The sequence below is a fragment of the Molossus molossus genome, unplaced genomic scaffold (assembly GCF_014108415.1).
Source record: "Molossus molossus isolate mMolMol1 unplaced genomic scaffold, mMolMol1.p scaffold_m16_p_13, whole genome shotgun sequence".
In the NCBI taxonomy this organism is placed as follows: Eukaryota; Metazoa; Chordata; class Mammalia; order Chiroptera; family Molossidae; genus Molossus; species Molossus molossus.
The window spans coordinates 28,416,876-28,439,025 of NW_023425348.1; the positions used below are offsets into that span (position 1 = coordinate 28,416,876).

A 22,150-nucleotide genomic window follows, 5' to 3' on the forward strand; every position below is an offset into this window, starting at 1 on the left:
GCTCTGACTCTCTCAGGGTCCATGGCTTGTTCCTGGGACAGCCAGAGTCACACCCCTGGTCAAAGCTGCTGACCATGTCATTCCGAGCTAGCAGGCATGGCTTCCGTGCCTTTCCTGCCCAGAGTTTGACTGTGTTTCGAGGTGGTTACAGCAGAATCCTCTTCTGTGAAAGAAAGTGCTTCCTGCAGTGGGTTGCCTGCTGTAAAAACTCTGAATGTTCTGGAACAATGTACTAGGATAGGGCCTGTCACCAGCAGAGACAATAAGCAATAACACTCCAGCCTTCTCCAGTGGTCAAGAGAATAATTATGCTGAATATGTGCCCCACAATGTCAGAGTACAGCACGAGGTTCCAACCACAGTGAGATGTTCAAACAATTAACTTTTGCTATCTACATTCTCCTGCACATTGAGTCACATTTTAATGACTTCGCTCTACTTTCTCTAGCTCCAGCTTCTTCTTTGAATAAGGCATGCATTCTAGCCTTTGATCTGGGGAAGCAAGACCCCCTACCTGTGATCAGACACCCCTGGAAGCCAGAGGGAATTCTCAAGGCATGAATATACTTTCATTAATGATTCAGTCTTATTGTTCTTTTAAAACTCTCACTCATAACTAAGATGCTTTTTATTTTAAATAACCTTAAAATTAGCTACATAGTTGCATCGATATGAGTTAAAAGCCAGATTGTTGGTTCTTTCTTTTCTTGTCCCTACCCCCTACTACTTGGCACCAATTGAGGAAATTTGCAGATAGGATATACGGACCTGGAAAAAATTACTCTAATATGAACAAATAATGGGGGCAAAAAAATGGATTCCTCTCCTCTTTTCTTAGAAGCCAAGGCCTTATCCCTAAAGCCAAGAAGCAGGTGGGTCCTCCTCGCACCTCAGAAGAGGAATCTTGTGCCTTTGATTCCACAGGGAAGCAACAGCAGCTCTCTTCTGGAATTTCCTGGTGAGGGTCTGGGTGTGTGCTGGCCTCGGGCTCGGTACTGCTGTGCGCAGAAGCCCCAGATTGCCTCATCTGGACCATGCCCCGGGGGCTTCTGAGATGAGAACCACTGGGGCTCTCGGTTAAAAAGAGGTAGGTAATAAATTGTGAAGACAGAGGAGAGAAAAGACTCTTTGCCTTGGGAAAACATGTGCCTCCAGGTACAAAGGAGGGACTTGAACACGGGAGAGGCTCTATCACTTTGGAGCACCTGTTGTGAAATCCCAATCCCAATCATAGGTTGGGGTGGGGAGCAGTGGGGCAGAGAGGAGTATGAGGGAGCATGTAGGCAAGGTTGGTTCCCTGGGGAGGGGAAAGCAAGTTCTCTAGGCCATGAGAAAACTATGTGACAGGTGAGTCCTCAGTGCTGGAATCTGGTTAAACCAAAAGGGGATTAAAAAATAGAGAAAAATTGCTGTTTCTGATGTGGGTTATAGTCATTTTGATACTGTTATAACAACCCAGTTATTTATAAGAGGAAAGGTGCAAAGGGAAGCTACAATTTAGATGCATGTCCCGTAAAGTCTGGGTGATGTAGGGGAGGGTGCTTACCTGTCAGTCACACCTGGAAACCAGTCATTCACCAGAATAGGCGTGGCCACTGCAAGCATGGGAAGGTCTGATATTTAAACTCCTAAACAAAGGGGTTCTCTCTCTCTCTCTCTCTCTCTCTCGTGCACTGGGCTTCTAGCTCCCTTGTTGCAGGGGGCACACTGCCCTGCATTCGCTCACATGGCCCATGTGGACCCCACACAATGTACTGATGGACTGGAACTAGCCTGATGCTGTGCTGGACTAACTCAACCATGGAACAGAAACTTTGGACACTGGCTTTGCTTCTAGCTGCGCTGAATCCCCAGCTGCACCTCTTCTAGGACTGGACTAAGGGAAATGGGACTTTAGAAACTGAGCGGTGTACCTTTATGCAAATAAAGCTTTCTACTACATCTCATCTTCCTGTGGGGGCCTCCAGAAGTGCTTATTCCAGCAGCACCCCAAGAACCCCACTCTCACCAGCAACGGAGAAGGGCAATCAATCCACACAATTCTCTGCTAACAATTTTATTAACATACCTGAACTGAATACTTCTTAGCTCATGGATTTCATGGCAATTTAAAAAAATGAAAATGCACTCCAAAGAGCAAGATTCTTTAGTCTTTTCCCTTAATATAGTGATTATTATTATTTTAAAAGATAACCAATTGTGGAAGCCCATAGCTTTGCCAGAAGAAACAATGTCCTGCCATTGTTAAAAAGTATGTTACAATTTGTGGCTGTGTACCTAGCATTTGACATGGAGTGGTGTTCTATTTCAACCCAATTTAATTATATGCTCCTTTATATATCCTAGATGGCTCACACTAACAGAATTGTTTTGCCTGGTGAAAAACTGGCCATGACTTGTCATAATGGGCTGGTTTATAGAACCACTGAAGTATAGTTACTGCCCATCATTCGGGAATTATGGCACCATAACAACCCTTTATTTACATATACTGCTGAGATAGTAAAAACAGCAAATAGATTTCTTAAATCGAGCCGGCAGAAATTTCCCCCCAGGGCACTCGGCCCTCACTGTGGCAGTAACATATGCAAGTCTAAATAACTTTGGTGTCTGTATTTTGGCTGTGCATCATTCCTTGGACAGTTTATAATGTTCTAATAATAAAATGGACTCTAAATTTGGAGTTGGGCTTCACGAAATTAGATGGTAATGTGCACAGCAGAATCTCTAAGTGATTTGTGAGGAAGGTTTAAATTTGCTAATCACACTGCCTCTGAGAGACTCCGAAGAGGGGCTTGGGTGGAATCAGGGGCTGATCGGCAGGGAGGTGGCCAAGGCTCCAACCCGGAGAGCTCCTGACCTAGTTTGCATGAACACACATTGCATCTGGGTCACGTCAGGGATTCTTTTATCTTCAGACTCCTAGGACTTGAATAACCTTGTCACTGCCCTCAAACAAGAGAAACCCTCTATACGCCCTTCCACCTCCTGTTTTCAGGGGGGCACCGTATTTGTTCTTTCTTTCGTCTTCATGGTGTACCTTTGGGGGGAAATTATTGGGGTAAAGCATGAAACCCTCATTGACTATGTGTCTGGAGATTTCCTATAAATTGCCCCCTCCTTATTCTTGACTTTCTACTGCTTTATAGAGTTGTCACTAGGCTTATCTTTAATGCACATATTTTAAAAGCATGTCCCAAAACATCTCCACTATATTTCTACTCCTGGGGTAGTGGGTCCACTGTCCACCCCACCCCTGGAGCTTCAAGTACAGTTATATGTCAACGTGTGAAAGGACTGTGTACCTGTGTCATATGTACTCACACTGCTACCAACCACTCTGCAGTGACATGAAGGTGCCTCAAGAAGGCAGAAACTTAAAAGGGGGGTCCTACTCCTCCAAGCTGCTGAAGCCTGGAAGGGTGTGGGGTGGGCAAGGGAAGGGTAAGCTGGACAGCACCTCTGGGCGCCTGTGGTCACCTAGCACTGCTCTGCTTGGCTGGTGGGATGCTTCACGTGGATTGGCTACCCTGGACACTCCTGTAACTGCCAAGCTCCCAATCTCCCCAAGGGGGTTAAGAAGCTGTTAGTATCTGGAATGCACACTGGTCTCAGGGAGAGCACTTGGGTTGGCTATGCATGTCAGAGCCAGTCCTCCTGCAGGTCTATTGCCCCCACCCCTGTATCCGCCCCTGCCCCACAGGGTGCCCAGGGCACACGCGCACACACAGGTACTCACCCCCCGAGGGCAGACCTGCGCAGCTGCCCCCGTGCTGGCAGGGGCTGCGCTCGCACGCGTCGGGGTACAGCACGCAGCCCAGCTTCAGCTCGGTCAGGCCCACCACCTCGGCGAAGCTGCTGCGCTTGTTCTGCAGGGGCAGCTCGTTGTGATTCAGCACCACCGAGTCCAGGCAGCCCTGGAAGCCGCTCAGCACCTGCGTGACCCGCGTGTCGGTCAGGCTGCGGATGTTATCCGCCTGCACCAGCGCCCCGAAGTAGATGGTACTCTCGGTGCTCAGCGTCTGGAAGTAGAGGGGCGCCCTGCGCCGCTCCACGTAGCTGTCATCCAGGGACAGGCTGGTGAAATTGCGGTTGAGCTCCAGGAAGACGGAGTGCCAGCTCCCATCGTTGACCGCGCGGCCTGAGATGCCCAAGAGTCCGGGGCCACTGCCGCAGTCCAACTGGAACCACAGCTTCCCGTCCACGATCTGTGCAGGGAAGGACACCAAATTGCTGTTTAATATGCCGCTGCCATACATACCTGTCCACCCTGCTCCCAAACGGGGGGAGGGGAGGGGAAGGGAGGGGGAGGGGAGAGGGGAGGGGAGGGGAGGGGAGGGGAGGGGGAGAGGGAGGGGAGAGGAGGGGAGGGGAAGGGGAGAGGGAGGGGAAGGGGAGAGGGAGGGGAGGGGGAGGGGAGGGGAAGGGGAGGGGGATGGGAGGGGAAGGGGAGGGGAGGAGGAGGGGAAGGGAGGGGAGGGAGGGGAAGGGGAGGGAGGGGAGGGGAGGGGGAGGGGAGGGGAGGGGGAAGGGGAGGGGGATGGGAGGGGAGGGGAGGGGGAGGGGAGGGGAGGAGGAGGAGGAAGGGAGGGGAGGGGAGGGAGGGGAGGAGGAGGAGGAAGGGAGGGGAGGGGACGGGAGGGGAGGGGAGGGGAGAGGGAAGAAGACAGACCTTCCAGGTCACTAAGCTAAGGAGGTACAAACAGCACATGAATTCACAGAAACAGACTGAACCAGTCTTTTCGAAATATTTGACTCACGAAAAGACTCGTTAGGGATTATCATGGCATCACTCATTCCCACAAATAGGCCTATCTCTATCTAGGCTTCAGTATGTTCCACAAACTCATTCTTAGCGACTCTCATTTCTGCCTCAGTGGCTCCATGGATCCCTGGTGCCCTCTTTCTGCATAAAGTTCGTAGGCTCATGCCACATAAACATGTCTGCTATATACAGAAGGTAGGAGGCTTTGTGGACTAGGCAGAAACCTGGGAATTTCGGAATGAGGACTCGAACTGGGGCTTTGTCCTGTATCACCCAGGTCACCTGGAGAGTCGCCTGGTTGGCATCTCTGCGATTGGGACCCCTTATCTGTAGAGCAGAGATAACTGCGGTGGCTTGTTTTACAAGAAGACCATGTCCACTGCAGAATGGTTAGTTCTATCAGCAGTTAGTACATACACACTCTGTTCTGTGATGCCAATGTATGGGCGTAAAAAGACTAGAGACAAATATTTATTTTCTTTTCAGAGAGCTGGCACGCGTAATCTGTGCCTTTGTCACTTTTTCGGTTCAACAAAATGGACTGAATGGATATTGTAAATCATACCAGAATACTTGTGCAATGACAACTCCTGGATAAATATCCATATTTTTATTTCAATGTGAGTAATAAAATGATCAAATGTGACTTTGGGGACTACCTTCTGCACAGTCCATCTGCTGTTATGCTCTGTGGCTACAAAGCGGTGTCCCTAGTCTGTCACGGAAAATCTGGCGGTGCGGGTGTAATTCATGTAAGGTTTTGTAAAAGGAAGTATTCAATTAATATATTACTCGGTCCATTCCCCTCCCCAGCCCTGCACCTACCCCTTGGGATAGTAACTAAGTTACAAATTCACCCACCAGAACTGATATGGCTCTGAACCACTCACACACATTGAAGCTCTGTAACTAAGAAACATAAAATTATCCCATACTAACAACCAGCACTGCTAAGTTTACCTCGTTCTTTTTTCTGTTGGAATAAAAATAACAGCAGCAACACTGCTCAGTGAATAGGAAGCCAGAGGCCTACCTGATCCTCAGCTTTTTAAAAATAAAACTCATTTGTATCTTCATAATTCGAGTTTGGAATGATAAGCCTTGTTTAGATGACAAACTAGAATGTTGATGCTGAAAGCTGTCTTGCAAAAGGTACATCTTTTGCTATTTCACGCGTGTATTATGCCAGGGAGAGAAAAGAACACTTTCATATGCTCTCATTCTGGAAAATTACACTCTGATCATATTCGGTGTTCCTCTGTCTTCAGAATAGGACTTACGTAGTTTTAAAGGACCTCTCTTCTAAGAGAACAAAGCTTTCTCAAGTCAGAGGGCAAGCTATTTTAACAGAAATTGGGGTGTGCGTGAAACTGTAAAAAAAGTCTTTGGCAATGATCTGAAATGATGTGTCAGGTAGGGGGAAGGAGGCAATTTCTTCAATGAAATGCATAATTTGGAACGGGTGGCCATAATGTTACAAAATAGGTCCTTGGCATTGTTTCAAGTCAGTGATGTGCTTTAATTCAGATCTTTAGTAGCTTGGGGCTTAGGTGACAACATACCAGATCTGTAAAAAGTAGGATTTTGAGTAAAAATGTTTAAATTATGCCACAGAGTGCTACTGCTTCAGATCCTTGGTGTGTGGCTCTAGGAAATGCACCATTATCATAAAACTTGTAAGGGGGCTATTACATATTTTTTGAAAAGAGGACTTTTAACAAGCCTATTTTCATGGCTGCCATTAATAGCTATCTAGCACACAGTCAATGCCCAAAATACATTTAAAAAAAATTATTCAATTTTTTTTTATTAATTTAGTTTTGTTATAGATGTTTCTCCTTTTTTCCCCATTGACACCCTCCTCCCCATCTCCCCGCACCCCGTCCCCAGCTTTGTTATCCGTGTCCATTGGTTATGCGAACATGCATATAAGTTCTGTGGTTTATCTCTTCCCTCACCCCCCCTTCTGAGGATTGTTAGTCTTTACCCTACTTCCACGTCTCTGAGTCTACCCTGTTCCTCAGACTGTTATTTTGAATAATTATATAATCATCCCAGACCTCCAAATCTCTTCTTTTTATATACACTTGCAATATTCTCAATCTGTTTGCCTGCCTCAGAAGCCCAGATCTACCACCGACTACTACTTTGGGGCATGTCACTGAATCTCTCTGAGCCTCAGTTTCCCCAAAGGCAAAACAATAGTCACCATACCTATGCACAGGAGAATGAGAATAAAAAAAATATATATATTAACTTATTAACTTTTAGGTATGTTATATTATAACATGTTAATTCCCTTCTGAGTATTATCCGATACAGATGCTTGGAACTCTGGGATCTTGTGGGGGACTTCCTTTTTACTCTTCTGATCCATGGTAGAAAGATCTGAATACTCCAAGTGGTCAAATGAACTTTAAAAGCCAAATGAGCTTTCCCTGACGCTCTTCCTTTCAGCCCTGGGGCGTTAAGCTAGTCATGTCTGAGAATCATCAAAATGAAGCAACGCATCATCTATAGCTTCACCATAAAATATGTTCTCGATTAACAACCAAGGATGTGTGCTTTTGCTGTATTGCTGGACCTGAAAGACTGGCATAGAGATAAAGTTACTTGTATCTGGCAAATCTCTCCTGGTGATCTGACATGTTCTGATTACAGGATCGAGGAGAGCCACAGAGCACATTCCACCCGTTTCATTCTTGCGTTGGCTGCCAGGAGACTCAGAGTTATGATTTGTGTTCAACTGAAGTAACGACGCTTGGTCTAGATTTTTAAATGATATTCTGCCCTTCCCCACTTCATTGCTTGGCTCTTAATCTTTTGTTTTTATCTTACTGGTGCTTTGATTTTATTGCGTGTGGCTATTTCTGGTAAGCGTAGAAGTTCTTTTGGAAGCAAACAGGGAGACAGCAGTGCACCCTGTCCATGCGTGTGTTCACTTCTTGAGGTCTCCAGACAACTCTTTTTTTTTTTTTTAATTTTTTTTCTTTATTGATTTTAAAGAGAGAAAGGAAGGGAGATGGAGAGAGAGATAGAAGCATTGATGAGAGAGAACATCAACTGCCGCCTCCTGCATGCCCCCCACTGAGGATCCGGCCCACAACCTGGGCATGTGCCCTGACTAGGAATTGAACTGGCGACCTCTTAATGCATGGGTTGACAACCACTGTGCCACACCGCCCAGGCTCCATGAAGTTCTTTAGCTGTCTTCAAGGGGTTCCCTTCACACCCCACTGACTGTCTTAAGTACTTTTTAGAGAATGTCCTCAAACTGGGAAAATATAAACAGCCAAGAGTGCAATTTAAACAAAGCATTTCAGTGTAGTCGTGGAACCAAAGTACAAGCCACATACTGTATCTAAAGCCAATGAAATTAAATCTTGCACGAGGCTGAAAATGTTAAGCAAACAGATTCAAATCCCCTAAGTGGATATTCCTGGCGACTGCAGAGGAATATCTGCAATAGTTCAGTACAGCTGTGTCCTGCTTTGGGCAAACCCAACATATGAAAAGCAAACGCAGAGAACAGACAGATTGGGGGTGATTATTCACATCACAAAGGGATTAATGGGAGAGTCCCTTCAAACAGCAACCATCCCTAGTTTATTAGAATTCCATTTACAGAGATTCAATTTACACAACTTTCAGAAACACGCTTGTTCCATGAAATACAATCTACCTTAGGAGCTAGAGCTGCCTAAAAGGTTTAATTCTTCTTCTTTGCCATCCCCAGGGATCTGCACATTTTAGACATTTGCCAGTGAAGTGTCAAATGACAAGCTCCATTTTAGAGTCAAGCTATTCAGGTCCAATATTTTTTTCTTCTCAAATTGAATGCAATTTAAGAGATTTGCTAATAGAAAGTATTTGCCTCAAAGGGGTGCTCTGCGGCCACCAGCCCTTGGAGGAAAGGGGAAGGTCAGCAACACTCAAGCAGGATCCCTAAGAGCTGATACCTCTGAAAGTCAGAGCATCTTCCAAGTCATTGTACCAACCCCTGCCACTCAGAGCTGTTTAGAAAGTGATCTACTGACTGAAGGCAGGTGCTTTGGGGCCAGGAGAGAATAAAAACAGGACTGAGGTCTTTGAATTTTTCTTCTTCCACCATGAATATCTGATTTGAATTCATTGTTCTCTAACACTGCACTTCCAGAGTGAGTCTTTTAAAACCACTGCTGCAGATCCCCTCTCGGGGCACACAGAAGAATCAACCAATGAACGCATCAATGAGTGGAACAACAAATCGAGTTCCCTCTCTCCCTCTCCTGTCTTCTCTTCCTAAAATCAATACATAATGAATTTGAAAACACTGCTTTCCTTTCCAGAGCTGAAATGATCCTCTGAGTTGAATGAGTAAACATAGTGAGAGATTCCCCACAAAAGTAGCCAACTTTTAAACTCCAACCCCCTGATGACACACACTTGGCCACCAAGTAATACCTGGCAGTACAACCTGGTAACAGTCTATGTGACAGGAAAAGTCACTGGCATTGGATTCTCTCCCTCTAGGACTAAAGCCTGGGCCACCTAATCCACTTGGATGTGACCTATCAGCCAGTCAAAGGACAGAAGCTGGAAAGGTCGACCATGATTCCAGTTAAACCTAGTGACAGAATCCTAGGAAGGAAACTTTCACTTGGATGGACATTTTCTGCTGGACAAAATCAGTATGTCTCTGAATGTCCTGGCAGTGGGCTGGTATAGCAACCTGGTAAGAATAGCATTAGATTAGGCCTATCTCCCTTCTTTTTATTACTTCTCCTCCCAGTACTGGAGTGCTTAATCTGTCCTGCAGACACCCAGAATACGATTTTTTTTTTTTTTAAATTTATGTATTGATTTGAAAGAGGGAGAGAGAGAAACATCGATTAGTTGTTCCACGTACTTATACACTCATTGGTTGCTTTCTTTGTTCGTGCCCTGACCAGGGACCAAACCCATAACCTTGGCAAACTGGGATAATCCTCTAACCAACTGAGCTACCCAGCCAGGGCCAGAATGTTATTTTGATAACATGAGTTGTCGTGGCAACACTGAGAGCTGTGGAAAGCATGGAGATTAAGAGCCTGGAGTGAGAGGGACTGGGGTACAGGTCCGGGCCTTGCCACTTACTAGCTGTACAACTTCAGATAACTTACTTAACCTCTCTGAACCTTTACCTCCTCCTTCAAATGGGGGATGATCCTCTATAACAAATGTGTTATATTAACTTTATAATACAAATCAAATGCTGTGTGTAAAGCTTTTAGTATTATTGCTGCTGTTGTTTTCATGGAGCACCAGAAGCTATCAGCTGAATGCAAACGCCAGACGGGCTCTGAAGGAAACCTGGCTGCCTTCGGAGGGCTTCTGAGACTGGAAATTATTTCAAACGTTGGGCTACTTGTATTGTGATGGGACATATGGAATCTTCGGTGCCCCAGAGCTCCAGCCTCTTCCTGAGCAAGGGCAGGAGTCACTTTCGGAGGTCGGTGTGGAGAGAAGAGTAAACAGTCAATGTTTTAAAGGACTCACGCTGCTGGTGGAATTGATTAGGAGATGTATTCTAATGAACTGTTGAGTGATTACAGCTCAAAGGAGGCCGGCCCTTGAACCCACTCTAGAGGGAGATGCCCCAATGTGCCAAGAGCCGTTTTGAAGCTGAAAATACCAAAGGAGGCGGGTGTTGGCACCCTTCCCAGTGTTGCTGCTGCTCCCTTTGCCCAGAAGTCTGCTTCTGGTCTTCTGAATTGAAAAGACAAAACAGTTTCAGCAGTCCCCAGCCCAAGCGCCAAAAGACTAACATGAGAACTGACTGCAGGGAAAGATAACCCGTTTTAATTACCTTCAGAATTATGCAGGGATTTGCTCGGGTGTACATGATAATCCCGTTGCTCTGCAGAGTTCGCAGACGCAGCGCGAGCTTGAAGTCCTCTTCTTGGCTGTTTTCAGAAAGCCGGTATTTGATGTAACTGTTTCCAGCAAAGCTGAGAGAAGTGTGCCCTGGAAAGACCGTAATAAGAAGACACATATGCTGTCAACTTCCAGAGAGGAGCGGGGACACCTGAAGTCACCCAACAACGACCAAGCACGTTGATGAAAGAGCGTGGGAAGGGAATGAAAGCACTGACAAGAAACCACTTTTGATTAAAAACTGGTTCTCCATTTCAGGTCACACTCAAGTTTCAAAGTGAAAAAAATATTAACTAAGTCAGGTGCCCCCTCCCCCCAAATCTTAGTTGTCTAATGACAAGTGCAATTTGGTAAATCCTATAACTGGAATTTTCTTAGTGTCACTAAATTCCCAATTCCCACTTTCTAAAATTAACTCTATTAAAGGATGCCCACCTCCCCAACTTAGGCACCTAAGAATTTTCAATCCTGTGAACAAAGAAGACACAACCATTTTCAAAGAACATCTATAGTTCCCACACATCCTAATGCCAAATAGCCGAATCATGACATTGGCACTGATGTTAAAAAGGTAACTGATATAAAGGAAGTTCATGCCGTGCGCAGTCTCAATTCTACCTTCTGACCACTGATTTCGAGGCTCCCCTTCCCAGAATTTTTAGCCCTATTCACATTGCTCAATTCTGAGTTCACTTCTTTTTTTTTTGTTTTTACTGCTTCCAAATTTACATTTTAACAAGCAAAGTAATGGCTGAAAAGCTGCCTTGCTGGTATGAAAGGTGGAAATTGTGGAAATATGCCACATGGATGATAATTATGGACAATAAAAAAATTTCTATATAGAAAGGAGGAGCGAGATGGGCTGGAAGTTAGGAGACTGGCTTTATTGTCACGCTACGCGCCCACCTGCTGCGGCCCCGCATGTGTGTTGGGGTGGGGACAGCATGACTATCGTTGAAGTCGAAGCCTTAGATGACTTCCACAGCAAACACTGGCGATCCCTTCACTCAATGGGCAGCTCTGTTCTTGACATCAGCTGTGAAGGAGCTTTGGCTTCCATTTTTAAGAACAGTGCTTCTCTGAGCACAGGCTGCATTTCCAAACCCAATGCTTAGCAAAGTGCCTTGCACCCACTAGTCATAATCATTTTTATTCCCACTATAATTACTATTACAGTAATTATTACTTAATAAAGAGTCTTGAATTCCCAAATTGGTATCAGTGTATAAAAAGAGGGTTCTCTTGGTATTAAAAAATGAATAATACTCTTTTTAGAAGAAAAAAAGTGGTAGAGAATACATGAATCAAATGTACTGAGTGAAGATCAGAAACAGGGGATCCTGTGGATTGAAATGACATAAATCCCGATTTTTTTTCTTTCTTTAAGACATAGAGGTGAGCACATGCAGTCTGGGGAACATGCAGACAGTTAGACTCCAGCGGAGAGGCTGCTCACTTGGTGCTCTAGGCTGGGCCTACCCCCGTGGAAGGTCAACTGGCCTGGCTCAGCTCTACCTTCTGTTGGTCTCTGTTACGGGGCTATGAGTTCCTGCAGCCCTCTGAACATCAAAGGTCATGCCACAGATACTCCAACTCCTCTGTCTAACCAACAGCCTTCTTTGTTCCATAATTTCACACCCTTCCCATCCATGCGTCATGACTGAAAACACACGTTGTGGTCTCCCCATTCTATCAGGAGCCCACAGTCACTGCATGCGTCCTTTGCACAGGCTGCAGCTGCAATAAATGCCCAGGATGTGTGAGGGTGGATGTCAGCTGTGAGGTCAGCTGAAGGACAAGGCTGCATGCAGACAGGAAGGTCATCTGGAAGGGCTAGCACAGTGTAATTTACTCAAGGGCAAGTGCTTCAGGAATAAGAATTCGGACCCTCGTCATTCTGCACCTGAGCATTCTCCGAGCTTCCCCGGTGGACACTGGCAGAGGAACGGTCTCCTGCTGGCTTCGTAACCGACACACTGCATGTCCCCTGGACATGGCTTCTCCATGCAAGGATCGTTGGACCCCGGGCACAGTCCTCCTGTGACAGAGAGGGAACACGCATGATCAATACAAAGGGAATCACTCTACACTCCACAAAGCACTGGAACGGTTCAAGAGATGGACCCTGCAGGCTCTGAGCTAAGAGTCAAAGAGGGGACACGGAAGCAAGAGCAGCAGGATGGGCTTCACCTGGTGTGGATGCCATCAAATGTCCCTGCATCTGCCAAAAGCTCACTGCCAGACTCCAGTAGGTTGGGTGCAGAGAGGAAATGGGGCTCCTCCTCCAAGGCTAAAATATGCAAAGGTTGTGACTGAAAAATAATCCCATGACACGGACTCTGATAGTATTTCTTGGAGTGGGGTTCCTGCATACCAGTGGCCCTTTAAATGCATCACTTGAGACCTGGCTGGTTTGGCTTAGTGGTTAGAGCGTCGACCCTCAGACCAAAGAGTCACGGGTTCGATTCCGGTCAAGTGCACGTTCTCAGTTGCGGTTCAGTCCTTGGCCCTGGCAGGGGTCATGCGGGAGGCAACCAACTGATGTGTCTCTCTTACATCGATGTTTCTTTCTCTCCCCCCCCACTCTATCTGAAGATAGATGGAAAAAATAAAAATAAATGCATCACTTCAGTTTAGATTTCTTCTCCACCCCTCTCCTGCCCGGGAAAACTAGGGGTAGATAGCAGTAGATGTCGGCTGTTGTTCTCAGGGGTAGGGAAAAGACTTTTGCAAAGAAAAGTATAACTAATGCTAAACTGTGAAAGCACAACTCCCATTGTTTCCTAGTCCCCTCTGCTGCACACTATTGTATTGATTAGCTGTAAATGTGCGCTACAGGCTATCACAACCGGTGGACTTCCCCTTGGCTAAGGAAGGCTTCCCTTCTGCTTGTTGGCTGCTCACTGCACAGTAAGCGGAAAGGTTAATCCCTCAAGAGGAAATCCTGGAAAGCAGATGAACTGATTAAGGCAGGATTCGGGGCCGAGTGAGTCATTTCAGAACTGCAGTGATGGCAAATGCGGGTCCACTGAAGGAAGCACCCTTTTCAAAGGCCTTGGATACTTCCAAAGTAATTAAGTCACTTTCCAGCTGGTGAGAGTTTAAGTGGTAAAAAGGCCATAGAAAAGGAGACACATTAAAAATAAGCCACAACTAGGTTAGCAGTGGCCTAAAGGAGCTCCTCTCCTCTGTGAACCGAGAACAGGCTGGGCATCAGCAGCTTCCTTTTTTTTTTTTAATCCTCACCCGAGGACATTTTTGCATTCCAGATAGAGCGGGAGGGAGACAGGGAGGAAGAGAAAGAGAGAAACATCAATGTGAGAGAGACACATCGACTGGCTGCCACCCACACGACCCCAAGCAGGGCCGGGGACAAACTGCAACTGCGGTACATGCCCTTAGTGGGAACTGAACCCAGGTCTCTCTGGTCCACAGGCTGATGCTCTAACCGCTGAGCCAAACCGGCCAGGGCATGCTTTTTTTTCTAAACCTTTTGCCTTTTTTTTTTTTTTTTAATTTATTTTTTAATTGATTTGAGAGTGGAAGGTAGAGAGAGAGAGAGAGAGAGGGACAAACATTGATCGCAGGAGCCCCAACTGGGCATGGTTCGAACCAGCCACCTCTTGGTGTACTGGACCATGCTTCAAACAACTGAGCCACACCGGCCAGGGCCGTCAGCAGCTTCTGTCCTCAGCCAGATCTGGCCATTACCATACTCCTTCCCATCCAAACTCTTGCCTCATCTCTAAGCATACTGTCCCATTATACAGTCATTTCTTTCTCCAGAGAAAGCAAAACTTTGATGCTAGCTACATATAAACATTTGAAAAACTGTAATCCTTGAGAGGAGCAACTTAAGTAGCATGAGCAAACTCAGAATTCATAAATCCTATTTTCCACTGGTTTAGAGCTCAGCCCAAAATGATACTCTTGGCAGTGTTCCAGCTTACAAATTCTTAGAAGATAAAGAGGTTTTTAACTGAAAATTTAGAATGATCTCTACAAAAGGTTCTAAAAAGACATAAGCGCCCTGAAATACATCTTCCTATTTTCGTCCCCCCAAAATCATTATTCCTGCCATGTATTTATCAGTATTTATGGAACTTAAAAAAGAAAACTATTCAGCTTCCTTATAATCTGTTTCAAGAGGCTTTTGATGACCAGTGTTTATATAACTTTTGGTGCATTTATTCAACAAGTACTTTTTCAGGGCCAATGAGGTGACTGACCTGGACAGGTAAAGATGACAGGAAATAGTCCTGCCTCTTCCTCCCCCCAGGTAACAACACACAAACACATGATTACAAAACAACAAGGAAGCTGCTTTTACGGAGATATGTGTGTGCAATGGAAGCACTAGAGAAAGAAAATATGTGTTTCCTGAGACAATGTCAGAGTCTTGCATAGGATGGGAGCATCTTAAATTCGGCTTGAAGATTGAGATCCTTTCGATAGCATTGTAATTAACCTACTTAATTGATAACTGGAAAGGAGTAAAGGGAAGGCCGTTTGTTATAGGCATGCCATTTGTGTAGCTTTGCCAGGAGGCTGCAGTGTAACATTCCCCAGGGGGCACCAGTCTGTTCCCACAGATCTTGGGGAAGCGGCTGGAACAGAGGAAGAATAGGCATGTCCAGTAGAATCTGGGTGACTAGGGAAGGGTGACTTGTCACTCTCACCTGGGAACAGGTCAGTGGCCAGAGTAGTGTGGCCACTGCAAGCAGGGGAAGAGTGATATTCAATCTCCTAAACAAGAGAGCTCTCTCTCTTGCTCTTGGCTCTTGGTTTGCGCTCCTGGTTTGTGGGACTCTCTCGCTCCTGCATCCTCCCACGGGGTCCACGGCCATGTGGACTCCACACACTATAGACTAACGAACTACAACTAGCCTGATGCTAACAGGCCTCAGCTCCACCATGGAATGGAAGCTCTGGACAATGGCTTTGCTTTTATCTCTGTTGAATGCCCAGCCGCACCTCTTCCAGGACTGGGCTAAGGGAAATGAGGCTTTGCAAATCCAGGGATGTAATTCCACACAAATAAAAATCACTCATGAGAGTCTCAGAAAATTCTTTTCTCAAGATATCATAAGGACCTGCCCCTGAGCACCTAGTAGGGAAGGGAACACCCCACTTCCACCAATAACACTTTGAGTAACAAGGAACTGTGTTTTGTGGGAACGAACAACTATAACTAGTACTTAATTGCATTCATGTGTTTATGTTTATTCATGGTAAGTTCACAACTCTACCAGCTGACTCTTCGCTGTCTCCACGAGCGGCTTCCTTTCACTTTCTCATGGCCTGCACATTTTTTTTTCCCTTTATTGATTTTAGAGAGAGAAAATGAGAGGGAGAGAGAGATAGAAACATCAATGAGAGAGAACATCAACTGGCTGCCTCCTGCATGCCCCCTACTGGGGATCGGGCCCACAACCTGGGCCTGTGTCCTGACCGGGAATCAAACTGGCGAACTCTTGGTGCATGGATCAATGCTCAACCACTGAGCCACACCGGCTGGGCATCATGGCCTGCACACTTCTACGTTGCTCCTAAATGCTGACTAGTTAGTATATTATCAAAAAATGCAAATGGAGCCCAGTGCTAACCTCTGCCACATGGAGGCAGCAATGTGCATAAATAAATAAATAAATAAATAAATAAATAAATAAATAAATAAATAAATAAAATGCATCACATGAAATAGTTGTAAGTCTGGATTACGTGGACATTTCCTTCCAATTAGACACAGGAACAGTAATTCAGTATTGAAGATATCTGTTATGTCCCATTCCATGGACATATCTCTTTCCATGTCCTATTTTAACCAGCCTGAGGATATCCATTCCATAAATGTCTACATTTCTGAGATACTGCTATATCTATTGCATGCACAATCTTTTCTGCTCTGATGCAATTGCTACATTAATAAATGTTGCAGTATCAAAAGTCCAGTTTAAAAGCCACTGCTTCGAGGGGAGAAGAGGGCTAGATCATTTCAGACCCATGATAGCAAAGCAATTTTCTCCTATAGGAATGATGGTAACTTAAAAAAAAAAGAGAGAGAGTTATTAGTGTATATGATGAAAACTAAACACTGTATTTCAGAATAAATATAGCATTTGAGTACGTTTCCCTTTTATTCACATGTTTTGACCTTTTCTTTGACCACAGTCCAGCCCTGGTAATCAGTACAGGGCTTTACACTTTATCGCTCATATCTCTTATACTGGCTTAAAGCACAAGGTCATTTAGGCCCACAACTGAAGTTCAAACTCACAGCTTCTTTCCTTCTTTTTTCCTTATGTCATAACCATTGATCTCATATACTTAAATCCAGTAAATTAATGGATTATGTTAGAGCCAATCCCCATTATAAAAATTCTAGCTGGAGGATATATAAAAATATATTCATACAAATATAACATGTGCGTTCTAAAATTAATAATATATTAGATATATAATAATGTGTATTTCTATTTATTCTAGCAATTGACTCTGATAAGTTATTTAGCTTTTGTTCTTTTTTAAAAATAGATTCTTTAAGGCAAGGGAGACTGTTCTGGGCAAGGGATCTGTCTCCTGATGCTATAAAAGTCCTCTGGGGCTTGTCCGCAGTCCCAGTCAAGGTGGGAGGAGCCATAATCACTCAGCCTCTAGCTACAGTTGTGAGTTTGCTCTGCTCACAGTTCACTCTCTTGTGGTTCAAGAAAGTATGAAGGCAGGTTAGCGTCTGGAGGTCCATGCAAATGTAACGGCCTTCTTAGCTGGGGCAGATGTGAGCTTGCACATGAAATGTAGTCTAGGCCCTGGCCGGGTAGGTCAGTTGGTTAGAGCATCCTCCCGATACACCAAGGTATCCGGTTTGATCCCGGCACACACAAATCAACCAATGAATGCATGAATTAAGTGGAACAACAAATCAATGTTTCACTTTCTCTCTTCCTCTCTGTCTCTAAAATCATTTTTTAAAAATGCAGTCTATTCTGAGTAGAGAAAGATTTCTAGTTACTGAAAAACAGGTTTTCCCCTGGCCAGTGTGGCTCAGATGGCTGGGTGTTGTCCTGCGCATGAAAAGGTTTCTGGTTTGATTCCCCGTCAGGGCACATGCCCAGGTTTCGGGCTTGATGCCCATTAGGGGCCGTGCAGGAGGCAGTTGATCAATGTTACACTCTCACATCAATGTTTCTCTCTTCTCCCTTCCCCTCTCTCTAAAAATCAATAAACTAGTTTTTAAAACAAACAAAAAAATAAACAGGTTTCCCCAAACTAAATACTCCCCATATGCAGTGTTGTAGTACTTTCCTCTCTATCGACCGTGATGAGAAATTCGGTTGTTATTGAAATACATACTGTCAGAGGGATTTGATCTTTGAATGCCCACCCTGAACAATGTTGTGTGCCCCTTGACCTCAGATGTACCCAGGTCTGGGTCCTGGAACAAATTCCTGAGGATAATGAGCATCTTTTCCAACCAGAGGCTTAAATTCTCTAGCAACATAAAATCCAGTTTACTTTGAAGGGATGCTGAGGGGTGAACTTGTTCTTAGAAGCCATGTGAATGCCGTCCCTTTTCCAGGAACGTGTGTACACCCAGCAGTGTGTAGAGCCGCACAGACCTTCTCTTCGGTGGCAGAAAGTGCCTGCTCAGCTTTCGAGAACCACTGTCAGCTCCTGTTGGCTTCTGGGAGGTAGTTATCTTATTAACTATCATTAAATAATCCAGGTTTAATTAACTTGTGCTGTGATCAGTGACAGCTTGTGGGGTGGGAACTCTAGACCTACATGCTCACATCTCCAGGCACCCATCAATTTGGTGCCAGAATGAGCATGAAGAGAAGGGTCCCACTTTATCAAACCAACCGACGCCATTTGTTGTGCGCATCCAGGCAGACATTTTTAGCAACTGTCAGAACACGAAGCCGGCAGAGAAAGCTCCGTTCCCCGCTCCCAGGCCCCTCTGGCAGGCGGGGTCGTGTGACAGAAAACGGTGCCACGGTGACAAGCAGCAGACCTGGATTTTGGCCCTGACTAGTTATTCAACATATTTACAGTATGGCTGGCTCTGAATAAGCCATGTGATGTCTCTGGGTCTCAATTCCTTTCTCTTAAAAATGAGGATAATGATTCTTCATAGAGTTGTAAGAATTAAATGGGATAATGCATGTGAAAGCCACTTGAAAAGAAAAAAGACTTATAGTAGAAACAAATTACTACGAGGTCCCCAAACTGGGGACACTAGCTTCACTTGGCAACATGGCAGAAACCCGAACACAGGTATAACCTTCTTGCTGTAAATTGGTAGATAATACTAAATACTATGTGCATGGGAGCACAAAATAATAAGACCTGGAGCTTCCTTTTGTTTTTAATCCTCACCTGAGGCTATTTTTCCATTTATCATCAGATAGAGTGGCAGAGAGGGAAGGAGAGAGAGAGAAGGACGGAGAGAGAAACATCAATGTGAGACTGGTCGCCTCCGGTACTACCCGACCGGGGCCGGGACAAACCACAACCAAGGTATGTGCCCTTGACTGGAATTGAACCCTCGACTCATTGGTCTGCAGGCTGATGCTCTAACCGCTGAGCAAAACTGGCCAGGGCAAGACCTGGAGCTTTTCATGATTCAGTGTCACAGGCCACATGCAGCGCAGGGGCCTCTTCCCCACCTTGCAGGTGTTCATTTCCTAGTTTCTCCATCAGGAGAAATGCAAACAATGTAGCCATTCTCCGAAAGAAGGTTTCCCACCTTCTGAAGTCTGGCTCACATGGAAATTTAGGTCATTCTCTATAGAGTTAACAATATACAATTCACGGGAGTAGAAGCTTCAGAGCTTTGGAAACTGCAGGGAGGAGAAAGGTAATCCTGGAGAGGTTTTAGGAGACTCTTGCTACATAGTTAATGACTCTCGCCTCTTCCTCTCCCCTGCATTCCCACAGCCCCCTGGATTAAGTCAGTGCCTTTGGCTGGCACAGCAGTATCTAGCTGTGATTATCATCGCTGCCACTTTGAGCTGATTCAACCTCTTCATTAAGTCTCTGCCTCATTATACTGAGAATCCAATAACTAATGGTAAACAATATACTGACAATCCAGTAACTAAATGATAAACACCTTGAATTCACATGCTTTGCCAAGATGTCAGGTCTTGGCAAATGCCACAGAAGTCAATAATCTTCCCTCTTAATTCTTGGCCTGCATGAGATTTTAAAACACCTTCTCCTAAGGTCTCTTGGCTTTGAAATGGTCTCTTGTGATTCTCCTGGCTCAGCCATATTTTCTGGATGATTGTGCTAAAGACTTAGTGTAGTTTCATAAAAAACAACCTGTCTGGGGCTGCTGTGTGTGACCTGAACATATAAGGGACTCCACACACCTGAGAAGCCGGTGTCACCACCAGGGTGGACACCTCCAAACCTCTCCTGGCACTCTGGGACTCGTGTGCTGGAGATGAAGGATCTGTGGAGACATATCTGTTATTCATGAAAAATGGAAACCTTCTAGTTTGCAGGAGGAACCTGGTTAAGATTCAGAGACAAAACTGAAGGTTATTGAAAGCTGCTGGGATTGGGATCGCTGGCTCTCCTCCAAGAATTAGCAATAACAATTCCCAGCCCAAGTCTAAGCTCAATCTCAGATTTTTCTCTGCTTCTTAAAACAAAAACAACAACAACAACAGGTAGGCTAACTTTAAGTGTTGCACTGCTTCAAAGAGGCCTTCATCGTTTTATTTTGTTGTGGTTATTAGAAGCGCATTACCACGGCTGCCTATCACAGGCTCGTTGATCTGTCCTATCGTACTCCTCCCAGGACTGCCCTCACTCCCCACCAGCCAGTCCAGCTGAGTTCCTTGTGGTCTGTCCATTGCTAGTTCATGTTCCATGACGATGGGGAACATGTCAGTCTCCCTCACCACTGTACCTCTCAGCACCCTGACCGAGCCTGGCATAATATTCAATTCAATGCTGAGTGAATGAGCAAATGAAAGGATGCGCAAATCTCTGGACCTTTCTCTTCACTGCTCCCTCTGCTTCAAATGCATTCCCTGCCTGGCGCGGACCCAGTAGGACCAGCTGCATTGCTTCCATGCCTTTCCTGGAACCCTCCAACTGGGGCTGGGGACACTCCTTTCCTGCCTCCTCTGCACCCCACTTAAAACTCTGTACAGCTCCCATTTGTTTATAGCCAAGGAGCAAAGGAACTTCGGCTGTTTGCCTAGGAAAAGAGGATCCAAGGCTCATAGGAGTTAGACTCTAGGTCAGGTTGTGTGTAGCTCCAGGATGGAGCAGGTGATGTTACAACGAGATGGACTGTAAGGGAGACGGTTGCCTCAGGTCCACCTTGAGAGGTAGTAAGCCCGGACACGGTGTTCAAACATGGTCTGGATTACTGTGCGAGGAGTATTGTAAACAGGATGTCTATAGCAGGTGGGAGTTTGGATCAGGTGACTTTCAAGTTCTTTCTATATCTGTGCAGAGGCAGGAAGTACAGTGGTGAAGGCTGCCAGGTGTGAATCCTTGCTCAGCCACTTACTAGCTCTGTGACCTTGAGCAAGTCAAGTGATCTTTCCGAATCTTAGTTTTTGCAACTTTTGAAGTTAATGATACATACCCTTTAGGGTTACTATGAGGGTTAAGTGCAATGATCTATGTTTGAAAGACAGGACAGTAACTGGCCATGGCTCAGTACATGTTAGTAGTCACGTTAGTCCCTGCCTTCATCTGTGCATGGAATTGCACTGTTTCTCACCTCCATTCGTTTGCGCTAATGCTCTTTGGCCAGCAACCCTCCCTGTCCAATGCCTCCCTGGTTCTAGGCATCCTTTCAGACCCGGCCCGGGTGGCATCACCCTCAGCGATGTGCCTCTGCTCCCCTGCCTCGCCGAGCAAACCTTTCTTACAGTGTCAGAGGCCACGGTGGAAGGCGGGACTTCTGCTGTATCACCTGCCTGGCACGGTGCTTCACCCAAACACTACGTTCATTTTACTTGGAGCCCTGGGTTCCATTCTGTGCTCTGTATCTAATCCGAACTTGACAAATCAGGCTTCTACCACCACCATCAATCATAACACACTGCTCTTAAACTCTGATGGTCTCATGGGGTGTCCAGTCTCCTAAGCAAATGTCTCCTTTTAGATCTGTATCTAGCCCTGACCAGTGTTGCTAAATGGTTAGAGCATCAGCCTGAGCACTGAAGTGTCATGGGTTCAATTCTTCGTCAAGGGCATATACCAGGGTTGCAGATTTGATTCCTGGGCCTGGTCTGGGCATGTGCAGGAGGCAACTGATCTATGTGTCTCTCTCACATCAACGTTTCTCTCTCTCCCCATTCCCTCCCTCCCTCCCACTCTCTGTAAAAATCAATGGAAAAAATATCCTCATGTGAGGATTAACAAGAAAAAAGATATATATCCATATCAGACTTTTGAAAAATCAGTGAAAATTTTCCAAAATAGACAGTCAGCCCAGCCCCATGGACTGCCCCCGATGCT

General features: G+C 45.5%; 1 protein-coding gene across 3 annotated transcripts in view; it reads right to left on the reverse strand.

The window, feature by feature from the left end:
* Nucleotides 1-22,150, reverse strand: part of FAT3 (FAT atypical cadherin 3) — a 502,003-nt gene that overhangs the window by 19,556 nt on the left and 460,297 nt on the right. For all 3 annotated transcript variants that reach the window (XM_036258794.1, XM_036258793.1, XM_036258791.1), the window contains 3 exons: nt 12,564-12,698; nt 10,593-10,750; nt 3,740-4,208 (listed from right to left, as the gene is read on the reverse strand). In XM_036258794.1, the coding sequence (XP_036114687.1) occupies nt 3,740-4,208; nt 10,593-10,750; nt 12,564-12,698 (762 nt within the window). The remainder of the gene's footprint in view (nt 1-3,739; nt 4,209-10,592; nt 10,751-12,563; nt 12,699-22,150) is intronic.